Here is a 16860-nt window from a genome sequence, read left to right on the forward strand (position 1 = left end):
GCGTATCGGCTCCCCGTTCCTTCCATGATAATTAACGACACGCGGATAATTCGATGGGCGAGGGAAAATTGTCCTCCTCGGTTCGTTGTAAATTTAATTGATTACACTTACTCCGAGCATTAGACGCACGAGACAAATAGCGTTTGCGTTGAATTTAACGCGGCCTTAACGCGATTCCGTCACGGTGTCACAAGATAAACGTTCGTTACTCAGAAACATGAGTATTGAACGAATACCCATAAACTTACACCGTTCGCTAATCGTTTAACCCTTTAGTTCCCGGTGGCATTGTCTTGAAACATATTTCAATAATTCTGTTAAAAATAACAAAATATTTATCTTTTATAATATAATATTTTTATTAAAAGATAAGTTACTTAACGCATATCGTGAAGATAAATGTAAGTTTCTGTCTGGAAGCCTAAGGAGTTAATTGAAGGAACGAAATGTCGAAATCGAAAAAAGTCGAGTAAAATCGGGTGAATCTCCGAGGAAATTCCGCGCCGAACGGATTTTCCTCGCGTGTCACGGTTGCCTCGCGTTTGTTCTCGGGAGATAATGAAAGGAAGAACGCTCGTTTAGTCGAGGAACACACGGGGTACCGTCATTTTTACCAGAAAGTCAAGCGGCGACGAGAGGAGGGCTAATTAGCCGCGAGAAAGTTCGCGGCGCGATATTGTTCGGTCGTTCCGCGCTTCCTCGGGTCAGCGCGCGATCGCCGGCGACGTTTACGATCGCTCGCGTTTCCACGAGGGTTTCGCGAAATTGAGGTTCCTCGCGTGAGGAAGCGGGAGCCGAGGAAAATTCACTGCTCCCGCGGCTCGTTCGCGCGCGCTCTCGATTGCTCACTTTCTCGATCGGCGGCGCCGTTGATCCGGATCGACCGAAACGAGCCGCTCCACGGTTATTGTTACGCGTTAACAAACACTCTCGCGGTATTTCCTAGCGCCGTTAACGTCCGAGATCGTTTCGAGAAACGGCTCGAGTCAATTATCGTGGAAAGTTGGCAACGATGCTTCGAGCATCGTAACGTTTCCTTCAAGGTTTTGCCGTAATCTATTGGCAATTTAGGTTCCCCGGCGTTTCGCGTGGGTATCTTTTATTCTGCACGATAGAGGAAAATGATAGTTTTGGTAGAGGTAATGGTAATGAAATAAGAAAAGAAGAAACATCGATTTTTGAATGGTTGAGCACGGGTTTCGCTGATTCCGCGGTGAATCCGAGATAGGTACCAGACACCGAGTGTAACGCAATGTTTTCCCTTTTTAATTGCAGCATCTGGAATCACCTGGTACAGATCACCAAAGATGGCAACAAAACCGTTATTATCACTACCCACTACATCGAGGAAGCCCGGCAGGCGCACATGGTACGGTGGACTTGCGTAATAGCGTGTGCAGGAATATTCGGGACGCCATATTGGCGGCGCGCGTGAGAATGCCGGACGCGAGCGCGACACACCGGGAATTATTGGACATTATAATTGCGTAACCGGGATTTTTGTATTTTGTGCTCGACGAAAATTATCGAGTACAGCGCGGAGAAGGAAAAGAAACGGAAAAAGAAAAGAACAGAAAAGAACATTGCACTGGAATGGGATAAGAATGTCTATCGTCGTGGATTCAAGTTTCTTCCACTTCGTTGCTTTATTTTCAATGATCTCGTTTTACAGTAACGATGAGGTGAAAAAGAATTTTATGGAACTGTTATTGTTCTGTGTGTTAAATTAATGAAAATCAAATGGAGTTCTTTATTCTTCTCTTTTCCTGGAAAAATCGGCATTGAGAAGCAACGCCGCGATGACTCGTGGATTCGGGTTCATAATCCGTCCCCTAATTAGATGGTACGCTTGTCCATTACCTGCCGCGTCGATTACAGGTCTGTTTGTTTTCCTGACGTACCGGGATTACCGTTCTTATGTCCCTGATATCGCTAGATTGGACAGTTTCATTGTCGCCTATTATCTGTTCGCCTCTTTTTACCGGAAGTAATAATTTCTTCCTTGTCCGCTTATTTATTCCGAAAAGATCGAGTACGCTAGTCTTGTTCGTTGAAAAGTCTGTTTAAAAACGAGTAAATTAATCGTCAGTTATTATTTTCATCGAAACCTTTCTCGGAAGAACGGCGAACGAACATGGGAAATGTGAAATTTCAATGAAATTTTAGTAAAACATGCAAATTGCTTCGTCGGTAGATCGGGCTGATGAGGAGCGGACGATTATTGGCTGAAGAATCCCCCAGAGCTCTGCTCCAAATGTACAACTGTTCATCCCTGGAGGATGTTTTCCTGAAGTTGTCGAGGAAGCAAGGGCAATACGCTCAGCCGCCGACAGAATTGAACATTTCGAACAATATCAGTCTGGTAAGAACGAATCGCCGAGTCTTGCATTCGATGCGCGCACGTGACAAAGTTGGATAATTATCAATTTGACGAAACGCAAAAGCAGGCTTCCCTGAACTGGGGAAAGAAGAACGAACCAGTGTACGTGACGGAGGAATCTGGCGTCGTCGGTCTAAACTTCCATCAGAGCAAGGAGGTCCTTATTCACGATTCGACGAACGGCGTCGGAAATCATTATGATGTAAGAACGCTTTTCTTTTCTAATACCAATGCACCGGTGTTTTGTCAATAGAGAATACTTTATTCAGTTTCGATTATGTTACTATTGTATTCTATAGCAAATACTTCGTTAAATTTCTTACCGACTTGACAAACGATTCCTAAAAATTGTCGATCCCCGAGTCACGTTTACATTTGATGTATCACAGCTGAACGGAAAGCCACTGTCAGGTGTCAAGAGCTCCACGTTGGACTGCAACGATTGCGGAGGAGCGTTCACAGACTGCTACAAGATCACGAGTACAGGAAAGATGAGAGCGCTGTTGCAGAAGAACTTCTTGCGCATGTGGAGGAACGTTGGGTGAGTCAACTATCAACTGTCTCTTCGATTGAAAATGGGGATATGAATATACAAAATGAAACAGACGTAACTCATAGTAGATCGTTTATACTAGATCATTCATAGTAGATCATTTGTAGTAGATCATTTACATGAGGTCATATACAGTAGATTATTTATAGTACATCAGTTATAATCGATCATTTGTAATAGATCATTTACCTTAGATTATATATAGTAGATTATTTATAGTACATCAGTTATAATCGATCATTTGTAATAGATCATTTACCTTAGATTATATATAGTAGATTATTTACGTTAGATTATATATAGTAGATCATTTATAGCAAATCATTTATACCACATCATTTTGAAACACAAAGAAAAATCCAAACATTCTGTCGCAGGGTGATGCTGTTCATCTTCGCGCTGCCAGTCATGCAGGTGATCCTCTTCTGCCTGGCGATCGGCAGGGATCCAACAGATTTGAAACTAGCGATCGTAAATCACGAGATGTACTACGAGAACATGTCCTGCCCGGTGACGGCGGACTGCACTTTCTCGCACCTCAGTTGTCGGTACCTGAATTTCTTGGATAACGATACGATGGTGAAGGTAAGCTTACTAAAACGGTTCGTTCGATGTCGAAGACTATCGAAGATTATTGAGCATCGTTGAAGATTATCGCCTTTCACAGGAATATTATCCTGATCCGTCGTCGGCGATGGACGCGGTGCGTCGCGGAGACGCTTGGGGCACGTTGTACTTCACCGAGAACTTCACGGACGCTCTGGTCGCCAGGATGGCCCTGGGAAGGGACGCCGACGACGAGACTCTGGACCAGAGCGAGATCAGGGTCTGGCTGGACATGTCTAGTGAGTCGAATCATCAATTTACTCTTTGCACTCGAATCACTCTCAGTCACCACTTGATTTGATACAGCAAATTTATGAAGTTGAATATTTAGTATTTTAAATTAAACCTTGTATTGCTATGTGAAATGTTTCAATAAAACAGCATTGTCGCTTAATTTATCTGTGAATTATCGTTAAATTAGTTTCAAACAATGTCGTCTATATCTCGTCGGAAAAGGTTGAATATTTCCAGTGAAAAACTTTCGAGTGTAAAGGGTTAATCTTTGGGCACGTTTCTTAACCATTTGTGAACGAGAACTCTTTGGAATATTAAACCTTCTTCGTATAAAACTAATTTACATGTTGTATGTCATATAATATTTAAAAAATGAAAATCTGTGCAATGATCTTTAGATATTTGAATGATAAAACTTGCTTGGAACTATATTTTAAGTATTAAAACTTGCTGTTGAAAGAGTTAAAATCTGTACGACCCTAGAATCACACTTTTCCCTTCTAATAATTCAAGGTTTCGTTGTTTCGATAAACTCTAAAAAGTCTACAGAATCAAATGATTTTATTTTCAAAGAAATATTCCAGGAGAAAGTATTCAGTCGCCATTCCTCTTTGCAGATCAGCAAGTAGGCTTGATGCTAGCCAGGAACCTGCAATATTCGTACAGGGACTTTGCCAAAGACCTTCTGTCGGCCTGCGATCAGAACACAAAGCTGGCAGACGTGCCTATCCAGTTCATGGATCCAATTTACGGCACGAATGAGCCCAGTTTCACTGATTTCGTGGCGCCTGGAGTGATCTTGACGTGAGTTTGCACATCACGCGTGTTCTCCGTGAAAGAGTCAATGAGAAAATACAAAGTAATATCACTGAAACATACAAGATCTTATTAAGACACAAACCCCATCAAGCTCATTTAAAAATATCCACTTGCTCGTTGGTTAAGATTAAACTTCCTTCGTCTCGTTATTAGTAACTCTTAACTCATCGTCAATGTTTAACTGCCATGTGATTTCACTGTGACTCACGATCACTTTACTCGTTGTTTACATGCATTAACACGTTAAACACCGCGAAAATCTTGACCGGTTTAAAGTCATTCTTTTTAGCAAAGAAAAGCAGGAATTAATTATTTAGCGTTACAATCTTTGCGTCACACTATTATCAGCTTAGTTGCGTTATTAAACATTTTCATTGGACATCGGTTATCTTGCGTGTCGCGATCCTTTTCAAATAATTCAGAAGCGTCGGTCATCAGTGACTGACACGGCGCTTAACGTGTTAACCATTGTTTGTTCTTTGTTTAGCATTGTCTTCTTCTTGGCGGTGGCCCTCACGTCGTCCGTCCTCATCATCGAGAGGATGGAGGGCCTCCTCGACAGAAGTTGGGTCGCCGGAGTCACTCCAGGCGAGGTCCTCTTCTCTCACGTGATCACCCAGTTCGTAGTCATGTGCGGCCAAACAGCCTTGGTCCTGATCTTCATGATCCTGGTGTTCAACGTCGAGTGCAAGGGTGAAATCGGCTGGGTGATCGTGCTGACGATACTCCAAGGCCTCTGCGGCATGTGCTTCGGTAAGTTGACAGTGCCACTTCTTGCCTCGCACACTTGCCTTTTCAATATTAAAACGCTGATAACAGCAAAGCGTCCATTCACTTTAATTTCGATCGATACAGCTACTTTGTCATTAATGATTTATTAAGGAAAACAACAAAATTATGAACATATTCTGTATCAATCTTTGCTCCGAAGTGTAATAATTGATAACAAGAATAATATTTAATTTGAATTCAAAAGGATCGAACAAACGTGCATGCTAGTTCAATTCTGTTTGAAATCTGGACCACGTGTTTGACTCGTTATTGTAAAGCAAGTGGTTAGCATTGGTTTCCATTAACACATTAAGTGCCATGGGTGATCACCGATGAGCTTCTAAATTCCTGGAAAATAATTGCTATGGAAACGCTGGTATCAAATAAGAACATTTCGAGATCAAATTGTTTGAACGTACAATTAAACTTTAGTTATTTAGTCGTTAATTTTGATAAAATAAACAAATTTCCTATTCACCATGGCAGTTCCAGTGCAGAAGGTCAAATTCACCTATGAAAATCTTCAATTGAAACAAACGCAGCACTAATCCAGTTTACTCCGTTCTTTGCTCTCGAATGAATCTCATTTATCTCGACAATCCATCGCCAGATACCTCCGGCAAAAACTCGATTCGCAATTCTCAAATGACAGTCGCTCGATTCTTATATAATTCAGCAAGAAAATGATTTTTTAGTCGTGTTTACTATTTCCCGTCCTGTACGAGCTTCAACTTTGTTCTGAAAGAATTAGCGAGTCGAGCTCGGTGGAACTTAGACGAACGACATTTATTCTTTAATTTTTTGTTTGTTTTTTCCAGGGTTCGTGATCTCGGCGATCTGCGAGCTCGAACGGAATGCGATCCAGCTGGCTCTGGGCAGCTTCTATCCCACGCTGCTGTTGAGCGGTGAGTACTTAGACCGGGCTAATGAAACGGTTTTAATGAAACCCTCTCGGCGGATGTCGCGAGCGGCGTCGCTTAATAGCCGCGCCGTCGCGATTAAATGTCAAAACTGCCGAGCGAAAGTGAAAGTCACACTCGTATGCTCAATTATGTTCCGCTCGAAGATGCCCGGGCACGCGTAGCTCCGAACCAGCCGGAATCGAGCTAAGAGTCTCTTCTTCGAACGCGGCAGAAGGAAACGGGTAGTCGTGACAGAAGCGGCTGTCAGCTTTCCACTAGAGTATACTGTCGTGTACCATTTACTTACGTAACCGGCTGCTCATTCATCCAGCAGCGAGAAACGTTTCCTGTGTTGTTTCGCAGGTGACGCGCGCGCGCGCGATGTTTCTGCGCATCATCGTTTTCGCGAGAGTCTTGGAAGGATTCGTCATTTTCAGCTCGATCGACGCGTTCGGAAAGATTTCCATTTCGATTCATTGAAATCGGAACGAAATATTTCAGAACCGCAGACAGAAGATCGGATTAAAGATGAAAACTTCGCTAACTTCCTAATGATTGCAGTATATTTGACAAATTCGCATATTGAGATCCTCTTCCTAGCTAAATCCGACTCAGCCCATTCTGGTTCATTGAAATGATATTAAATATTTAAGATAAGTAGAAAGAGTATCGAATAAAAGACCTTTGAATGGTAAAAGTAACTTTATTGCAATATGTTTTACAAATTCACAATCGCGATATCCTCTTCCAAGAGCCTCGCGTTCATCGCCATCTTGTCGGTCCGGCGAGCCGCCATATTGTCGCACGGTCGGTAACCGAGTCTTCCTCGATTTGCAGGCGTAATCTGGCCAGTAGAGGGGATGCCGACGGTCCTGCGGTACGTATCGCAGGGACTACCGTTAACGATGGCGACGACGTCGCTGCGTTCGATGCTGACGAGGGGCTGGAGCATCGCGGAGCCGGACGTGTACTACGGCTTCATCGCGACCATCATCTGGATCGTGTTGTTCCTCACGATAAGCATAATGGTGCTGAAGTTCAAGCGGGGTTAGAGAGGGATCTCTGGAAAGAGGGAAGAGGGAAGGCCAATAAAAATACACAACGAGAGGGACGCGGTTCGGCCTCCGACCTTGAACTTCAACGCGGTCGGGCGCATCATCGAGCTGGAAAGCTGACGGCGAGGGTGAAACGGCGACCGCCGCTCGCTCAGCTTCCTCGCGGACGATCTCGTTAGGCGCAGCCGTTCGCGCGCGCACCTCCAGACATGTGATGACGCTCGTTTGTGCTCTTTCGTCCAGCGTGAATGCCTGACTGAATGAATGTTCTCATCGCGCAGTGTGCCCGTGATCCTCCACACGGATCCCCCTTCCTCCTTGGTCCTTTTGCACCTTCCCCGTTCCACCTTCCTTTCTCTCTCTTTTCCGTCTTGTAGTTCAAAGTCTGTAATATAACCGGGTATCCTCAGGGATACGCTTGTACCACGGACGGCCGTTTCCCAGCGGGCGTACCCGTCGCCTCGACATCATAATCTTAGCACCATGGGCTCCGCGAGAGAGGTATTCCCTCCGCGAGAGAGCTATTCCCTCCGCGAGAGAGCCACCATTCGTCCTCACGTCAAACCGAATGGGATCGCGAGCAGCAGGTATCGCGGACAAGCGAACGAGAGGTAGTCGATTTAGATGTGTAGGACAGTTCTTACTTGCCCATGACTTAAGCGTTTAAACGTATTCGAACTTCGCGCGGCGACGCGTCACCTTCGCTTTAACACGTCGACGCCGTTGTGATTACCATCTGGCGAAATTCTTGAAGTGTTCGATATCATTGGAATTATCGATCAGTCAGTCACCTTTATATGTTTTATATATTTTATATTTTATTAATATATGCAGATGTTATATCGATAAGTCAAATTTACAAGCATGGCGATTCCTTTTGTCCGCCAAACTGATTTAATGCGACACCAAAGTGTCCATCGGTGGCACCTTACGCACCGGCGTCAATGTGTTAAACGAAACCGACGCGCCCACGCGCGCGTGTTGTGTATATCCGCTTCGCGCGAGATAATCTTCAGTTCCGTTGTCTCATCGCGAACGATTCCGGGGACACGGACGAATGTACCATATTGTAGCATATAAAAGAATCATAGCGGTTACGTTTTATAGAAGCAACGACGGGGGCCGCTGCCGTCGCTGCCGCTGCAGCCGCTGCGGCTCCACCCCCGTCGCCATTAATGTCTTTTTAGTTGAATTGTTTTTTATTCATCCGTCACGTCCGAGGAGAGACGATCTGTTTCTTTCTCTCTCTCTCTTCTCCTTTTTTTTAACTATTGTAAAGGATGCGTTCACCGAGCGGATGAACGGATGCAATAAGAAGACCGGATGCGGTGTGTACATTTCTATTTTTCCTTACGATAATTATCTGTGTATAAAAAGAAAAAAAAACTCACAATAAAGCGAGAAAAATGGTTTTACAAAAATACAAACGTGGACGTGAGCAACGTTCCCTGCGCGAGTTTAACGCTGGGACTAATCGATTAATATTCATTATTGAACTTTTCTGTTGCAATTACGGAAAATGCAACAGACGTTCCTATAACTATAATTATAGAAAAGTATAGAAATTTCTATAAGTATAGAAATTAATTTAGTGATGTGCAAATTGAATTATAAATCGATTTATGTTTCAATAGCTGCACTCTTAGGGTGTCTACAGAGAAATTGAGAAAAATCATCTCGATTTTTAGGTAGTTCCAGCGTTAATTATATTCGTTTATCAACTGACACGTTCGTTGATCGGTTGCTCGTTTGATCTAAACGCGCCATTAGCTGTTCGACCAGTCGACCAGCCGCTGCATACGCGAGATCCCTCGTTATCGTTGAATTAGAGCCAATCTGGTTACTTAATCGACGTCAATCTGTACTTTTCCTCCTCGGCGAACCACTCTTTGTTGTCCTCCACGGCACGTTTCCAATACTCTGCGGGCCAATTACGGTCGCGATGTTAATTAATAGGATACCAGCCCACGCGTGTTCTGTTGGGAGATGACTCGATGTCTAACAGAACAGCAGAGGAGCAAGACAACTCTCAGCTGAGTTCTTTAGTCATGTGTAACCTTATCGACGAACAGCAAATCAGCGATCGAAGACATTAAGAATCAGAGAATTCGCTGAGAAGAGAGGAAAACTGACCAATCAAGTTCCTCGGTGATCTCCCAACAGTATTGCCCGGGTCAATAGTTCAGCTATCGGTCATTGAAAAATAACGAAGACGTGCCTCAATTGGAACCCTGATGAATTAATTACACGAGAATCCTCCTGCCCTTCAGCCTGTTAGCTCCAATCGACGACTTCGTTATCTCTCTATCGTCAACTATGTCGTTAGCGATTAAAGGGAACCTTTATGCCAATTACCTTACATTTACTACAGTCTGCAAGATGAAGATACGATCGAGAGCTGTTCAAATCATTTTCACTCTGCGGAATCGAAAAGTAAGTCTCACGATGCCTAAACAATCGTCTATTCCCTCGAATGCATCAACTCCACAGCTCAGGTACTCTAACAGTTAACGCTAGAACCACCAGTGAAACTGTGTATTCCACAGTTTCTTATACGATTCGTAGAGATACTTTCATTAAGATTTTAATTTACTTATATTGTAGTTTGGGTTTATACCAGCGGTTTCCAACCTTTACGTTACTACGCTTCCCTAATGAAAATTTCTTTCTCTCGCCTCCCTATCTCTTAATAAATATAATGATATAGACACGTTTATAATAATAACTTTATTACAAAATAAGCATTACTTCACTGAATTTATACTGTTACGTTACGGTATAGAGTTTATTTATTTGTAGATATTAATTTTTTATTAACACTAGGTTTACGGGCATTTATTTTACAGTTTATTCTATTGTTCATGGGGTGATATTCGTTCATTTAGATTTTGTAAATTGTAAATGTAGAAATAGACAATCAAGATTCATATTCGTGTAATTGAATCAACGAAAACCATTGAAACATTACCAAGTAATGTTTATAAAATTCAATCTGCGTCAAATTAACGCGTTCCGTAAACCTAGTGTTAAAAATTTTGGCGCTTCCTCTAGGAACTAGGCCTCCCAAGTTGGAAACCGCGGGATTATACGATTCAATGTACATAGTAATTTCTCAGACCACCAATGTCTTCCCAACAATCATGGAAAGAAAGAAATGGTCCATTTTCACCTGATAGTTCTAGTGTTAGCGACTGAACAACGGTCCACGCCAGTTTTATATTCTATTCGGTTTATCGTTTGAAACGGAAGAAATCCGTGAGGCCTACCAATCAAATCCTTCAGAGTGCCATTAGTGCCGTTATACTCTTCCGGTAGAACGTCGTCCGGCAGCGACTCGTGGAGCTTCAGTTTCCCGCGGGCGTGCACGTGCACCCTTTGCTTCAGCTTCGCGTTCATGAAGCTCCTGAAGACGTTCAGTATAACGTTGATGAACCGCGGCGCGTTGATGAAGTCCAGCGAGTAGATTCTCACCGGATAGCAGCCCTGCCACGCGTGCACCAGGTTCCTGATCACGCTGGGCGGCAGTTGCAGCACGTGCTCGTAGGTGATGCCGGCGATATCCAAGATGGCGGTGATCCCGTAGATAGTCATGGACTCGTGGTCCCTCAGCGCGAGATCCAGAGTCATCAGCGCGGCCTGGCGCGAAACGTGAGTCTTTTATCAAGATTGTTGACGCGAGTTGCAGATGTGAATCTTTAACACTCGGAAATCACGTCTTAGGTGACGTTTTAATTGGCGATATTAAAATCTCCTAGTGTGACGGTTTAACAGTTTGTTGTGAATAGTATGAATGAAGTATTAATGATTTAACTTTGCACTTGGTTTGATACAGTAAAATAAAGTTTGATGTTTAACACTAGACCTACGTAACAGTCATGACTGGTTTCGGTTTCCTTGTTTCGCTATTACTGATTTTTCAAAGCACTGAATATTCGAAATGATTTTGAAAATAAATGGTTTCACTTGAGTACTATAACGAGTGTCTGAAGAAACCGAAAATATTCTATTGTTACAATTTTGATAGTTCTAGTGTTAATACTAAACTTTGTATAACGCGCCACTATGTGAAATATCAAAGTAAACTACTTTTGTCCCTTAATTTATCGATTAAATTATTTACATTAGTCGCAACGAGCATCGTCTATATTTTATCAAAGAGTGTTGAATGTTTCTAGCAAAAAATTTTCGAGTGCAAAGGGTCAATAAGCGAGGGTTAGTAAAATATTGAAATTGTCCACTGTAATTAGCGACTTTTGGTACTGATGGTTAGTAGTTGTAGTTGATGTCAATGGTTATAGTTAACAGTGGTTTTTAGTTTCATTGTATTATTAGAATACTGAAGAATGAGGTGAACTGGTTGTTTCGTTTGAATTCGAATCAGTAAATTCCACTTTTGGATTGTACCTTCAGCATGTCCGCCATTTTGTGCCTAGAAGGGTTGTGGACTGCCGCGCGTACTATTACTACCATCCTTCCGTCGTTATCTAGCTTTCTTAAAGGCAAAAGTACCCTGGAAAGATAAAGAGACGTCTGATAATTAATAGCAAGGGATTCGAGTTAACCCTTTGAGCAAAATTCTAAAGTTATGCATGATATTAACACATTGCGTACCGGCTAATTTTCAGAAAACTGAATTGTGATGGAAATTTTCACTGAGGTCAACTTATATCACTATACATAGAAAAACTCAGATATATTGTTGTGCAATATATTTTAAATAGATAATCAATTCGAATGAAATTTTATATTTTCTTCAATGCTGTGGTAATTAGCGAAGTTGCATAGCTATCTTTATACAAAAACGAGATTTCTCGTTACCAGTACGCAGTGTGTTAAACTGTGTACAATGCATCGTAATGTGAAGTATTGGAATAAAACAGCTTCGTTTCTTAGTGTACGTGTGTTTCCTCATTAGCTAGATTCAAGGATTGGCGTCTGTACCTGACCGGAAATGGAATATTCCCAGTGAGAAACTTTCGAGTGGAAAGAGATAATATTCATTAGCTGATGTAATTGGCGAGCATGAAATTGAATCATTGATTCGCGATTAGAACTGTTCGAAGAATTAAATGACCCTTGAACCGCGAACGGAGTCGAGTGACGCTTTCAACGAAGAGACATCTGTGTATCGGTAAACTGTCATTGCTTATCAAACGCTGATAGGCTATCACCGACAGCGCGATCTCGTGCCAACAAGAGAGCTCTAAACGTGACGAAAAGAACGATAAGAATGATGATTTCAACGTTTTACATTCAACACGATTCGTAATTCAAAACAATTGACACTTGAGTGTGTATATGTACGTAGTCAGCTTGTTCAAACAATAGAGCCATGGTTTCTAACCTAGAAATTGGAGAAACATTTGATAAAAAGTTAATATTCATACAGTAATGTGCGCAAATAAATAAACTTCGTATCGTAACTTAGCAATACAAATTCAATGAAGCAATGTTTATTTTGTAATGAAGTTATTATTTTTTAAAACGTGTCTATATTATTATATCTATTAAAAGATATAAATTTGACAAGAAACTAGAGATTACCCAAGATCGAAGAGCTCCTGGAGCTCCGGCAGGAACGGATTCCTGTTGGCGTACCATTCCGGCAGCGTGTCCCTTTGTTTACAATAATTTCGCAGCTTATTCTTTGCTTTCTCTGTGTCGAACTTGCTGGCACGCAGGAAACGCAGCAAGAAGAAATCGTCTGCGAGGAAATCCGTGGATCGAGAACACAACGATCAGAGGAAAAGTTTACATTAGTCCGAGCTAGGTTGAACGTCGATTCAGCTATTAAAATAAAATTTGAATGACGATTGCTGATTAGCTATTAAAATAACAAGTTACATTGATTCTTTGAAATAATGCAACCAAGATTGCATCTATCGAGACTGTAATTGATTTGCAATTCAGTTTGCGTGTTATAAATCGATTTCTTTCACCCTTTGTACTCGAGAGGCGACTCTCAGTATTCGAAGGCGTCAAAGGTCACCTTCTGAAATTTGATCTTCAAAGTACTTTTCAAGCTTAATAATATATTCTGAATTGACTTTTCGACTTCCCCAACAACGATAATAAAATTAACTACAAGAAACATCCAAAATTCAATTAAACCAGAAACTATTCAACTGATAGAACAATTATAACTTAAAATTTCAAAAATCGTCTGACACCTTCGGTAAAAATAGTGTTAACCCTTTGCACTCGAAAGTTTTTACCTGGAAATATTCAACATTTTCCGACAAGATATAATCGACATCGTTTGAAACTAATTCAACAATTCACAGATAAATTAAGCAACAAAGCTATTTTATCTCAATATTTCATATTGCAATAGGAAGTTTCGTTTAAAATACTAAACATTCACTTCATAACTTTCCAGTGTCACCTCTCGAGTGCGAAGGGTTAAAATCAATAAAAATCGATGAATTACAATGAATTATCAACTACATCTACGACAGTGTCTAACATTCTGTACCAAGCTTCCTACCAGCACAAATATCGATTCGTCTCTAAAGAGTGCTCCGATTAATTCATTTAAAAAGCCCAATCGACAGAACGAGTTCGCTAATCAACGATCTTAGGAACAGATACCAGACGGCGCGTGGAGATCGACGTTTTCCACGATCCACTGTCTGAGCTCCGCGATTTTCATCGGTCTGTCACCATCCGTCTCGTTCAAATTTACCGCCACGTACTCCATCTCTTCCGGCGACAGCCGGCAGACGTATTCCTTCGACGACTCCATCGTCCGATGATCTCTCGACTTCCGGTCACTGGTCATTCATCGACGATCACCGTGTAACGTTCACCTTTCCCGATCGTTCGGGCGCACGACGCGGACGCAGAAAGGGAACGAGATCTATGATCACTCGCGATCCACCGAGATCGAACGTCGACGGGGATCTAAGGGATCTACGGCGCTTATATCGAATATGCCGGAGACATCTGACGGAACTCGAGCGAGATTTAGTCGGCGATTCGCGGTGAGTTTCGCGCGGCGACCTTTGGATGCGTTCGACGAACGGTGATTGACCCTTTGCACTCGACGATATTTTTCGTGAAAAATATGCATTACTTTCTGACTAAATGTTAACGATATTTTTCGCAACTAACACGATTGATTGTCTTATATAAAATAAGAGACAGAACTATTTTACTTCGATGTTTTATGCGTTGATACGTTACACAAGGTTTAATATTCAATTGAAAATTTTATAAGTTTGCTGCTCTAAGGCGCCCCTCGAGTGCAAAGGGTTAACGTTCGCTTCCAGCGTTTATTCCGATGAGAACCTCCTTGATTAGAATATTTTATTCGATCTAATAAATCGAAAGAAAATGTCGGAAAAATGAAGCTTGAATAAGTTATTGAGTTTCTGAATATAGTGCCGTAGCTTGTAACTTTAAATAATATATATGAGATTAATTGAATTTGCTTTATGTGTAATATAAGATTGCGTCCGTCACAAATATGTGACGCTGGTAGCGAACAAATTTCATTTGTTAAACTATATAGTTGAAAGCTAATTGAAATCTGACATCAATTCATTGATAACGAAAGAACTGCACGACTTTCTCCAGTGCCTGATAGCATATGCAATCGATGCATTTCATTTTTTAACGAGCAAATTGCATTATGGGAATCCGAATTGAATGCTGAGGGTGGCTGAGTAACAATGTAATGAGCGTGCGAATTTTTTAAACGACCGTTTATCTTTTTAAGAAAATAGAATGTAAACATGCGCGTGTACAAACAGCATGAGAAACTTAAATTATTTGGAGCAATAAGTAGTTATACACTCATGTAATTACGAATGGAATTATAAATATCAATTGCACTTGAAATTTGTTTATTCACTTCCCCTCACAATTTATATAATACTAATTATTTATTAGAAATTAATTAATTAAACAATACCATATTAGATGAAATAGATATTGGAAGGACTACTTAAGCATTACAATAAAGTCTCAACTATTGGGATAATAATAAATATTATTCTCGTACTGATACAATGACGTTGACAAGACCAAATCATGACTGTGTAAAGCCGGTTGCAGCTCGCAGGAGCAGTCATGCAAGCGTAACAGCCAGTATATATAAGAGACATTTATATAGAGTGCAATCAGGGGCTTTCCTATCCCCGCACTGAGTAAGACAAGGACAGCACGACTGTGCGACAAGGATAGAGAATCTTGGTCGCGACCGATAGCAGCGCCATCTAGCGGCGGGGCGTTTTCGAAGCTTTTCCCTATACCCGCAATGTGTAAGACAAGGACAGAGCTAGTGTGCGACAAGGACAGAGATAGTATGCCCGGTGCCACCTCCTTGGAAAAAGCATCTCATCAGTCCCTGGTACGTACGCGTGAAGCATCAGGGCTAAGGAGGTCTTCGAAGTGGCGCCATCTAGCGGTGAAAGCTACGAACTACTACACGATGTTTAGGCGGGAAGAAAGGAGGAAAAGCAGCAGCGGATTCATTAATTACTGGAATTCCACGGATAAGTCGTTAACATTTGCAATTTAAGATTGTAGAATGGACTTTTCTGTACCTTCCCAGAACAAGTTTGAGAGGATTCTGCTGCGCGTTAATTATTTATTAACTATTATTCGACACGATGTCTTGTGGTGACTAAGAATTTTTTGACTGATGCGGAGTGTATTGACAGATTACTTAGTTAATATGCATATTTGGTGAATGTTTGTAGTTTGAGAAATTAGAGGGGACTCCTAGGAACAATTTAGTATCGGATTGAGTCACAATTGAATTGTTGTTAATGAGTTATTTGCGATTTTTGGAGGGCATCATTGCGTTCCCTAAAGCGTCATGAGTAAGACAAGGAAGGACATATAGGTGCGAGAAGGATAGAGAAGATCGGTTCGCAGTGCCACCTAGCGGAAACGATTGGTTACTATTTGGCTAAAGGTTTCAATGATTTCACAATAGATGTCGCAACTAACTGACTATCTCTGTCCTTCTCGCACCAATGCATCGCACCTTGTCTTACTCATTAGATTCTTATAGAACGCAATGAACCCATCGGAAAATCGCTAATAACTCATTAAAAACAACTCAAATATCACTCATTTCGATATCAGATTGTTCCTAGATGTCTCCTCTAATTTCTCCAACTACAAACATTCACCAAATGTACTTATTAACTAAGAAACCTGTTAATACACTCCGCACCTGTCAAAAAATTCTAGGTGATCTCAGGACATCGTGTCGAATAACAATTAATAAATAATTAACGCGCCACAGATTCCTCGCGAAGCAGATATAGGAAGGTAGAGGAAAGTCCATTCTACAATCCTAAATTGCAAATGGTCAGAATTTGTTCGTGGGATTCGAGTAATTAATGAATACGCTGCTACTATTCTTCCTTTCTTCCCGCCGAAACATCGCGTAGTAGTTCGTAGCTTTCACCGCTAGATGGCGCCACTTCAAAGACCTCCTTAGCCCTGATGCTTCACGCGTACGTACCAGGGACTGATGAGATGCTTTTTCCAAGGAGGTGGCACCGGGCATACTATCTCTGTCCT

At 41.6% G+C, this 16860-nt stretch overlaps 2 protein-coding genes and 1 long non-coding RNA gene across 6 annotated transcripts in view; 2 read left to right on the plus strand and 1 right to left on the minus strand.

Moving 5' to 3' along the window:
- snu (ABC-type transporter snustorr) overlaps positions 1-8747 on the plus strand; it is a 62675-nt gene extending 53928 nt beyond the window's left edge. For 2 of the 3 annotated variants that reach the window (XM_031987402.2, XM_031987404.2), the window contains 10 exons: positions 1276-1369; positions 2195-2362; positions 2445-2582; positions 2770-2921; positions 3311-3518; positions 3601-3778; positions 4391-4577; positions 5080-5345; positions 6182-6268; positions 7103-8747. In XM_031987402.2, coding sequence (XP_031843262.1) covers positions 1276-1369; positions 2195-2362; positions 2445-2582; positions 2770-2921; positions 3311-3518; positions 3601-3778; positions 4391-4577; positions 5080-5345; positions 6182-6268; positions 7103-7317 — 1693 coding nt within the window. In that variant the 3' untranslated portion in view covers positions 7318-8747. The remainder of the gene's footprint in view (positions 1-1275; positions 1370-2194; positions 2363-2444; positions 2583-2769; positions 2922-3310; positions 3519-3600; positions 3779-4390; positions 4578-5079; positions 5346-6181; positions 6269-7102) is intronic. The other variant, XM_031987403.2, reaches the window with a different exon arrangement.
- A 147-nt stretch (positions 8748-8894) lies between these two features.
- LOC116431646 (retinol-binding protein pinta) lies at positions 8895-14101 on the minus strand. 2 transcript variants are annotated; one of them, XM_031987406.2, is made up of 6 exons: positions 13912-14101; positions 12865-13024; positions 11725-11830; positions 10792-10956; positions 10587-10723; positions 8895-9240 (listed from the first exon to the last, which is right to left on the minus strand). In XM_031987406.2, exons 1-5 carry the CDS (start codon positions 14099-14101, stop codon positions 10619-10621), a joined length of 726 nt encoding a protein of 241 aa, XP_031843266.1. In that variant the 3' UTR covers positions 8895-9240; positions 10587-10618. The 2 variants fall into 2 exon arrangements, with proteins under 2 accessions (XP_031843266.1, XP_031843265.1); XM_031987405.2 differs by having other exon boundaries at positions 10587-10956.
- Positions 10951-15162, plus strand: LOC143175243 (uncharacterized). Its single transcript, XR_012999990.1, has 2 exons — positions 10951-11040; positions 13700-15162. It is a non-coding gene; the product is annotated as an uncharacterized LOC143175243 (long non-coding RNA).
- Positions 15163-16860: the final 1698 nt, after the last annotated feature.

This window comes from Nomia melanderi, chromosome 13, assembly GCF_051020985.1.
Source record: "Nomia melanderi isolate GNS246 chromosome 13, iyNomMela1, whole genome shotgun sequence".
In the NCBI taxonomy this organism is placed as follows: Eukaryota; Metazoa; Arthropoda; class Insecta; order Hymenoptera; family Halictidae; genus Nomia; species Nomia melanderi.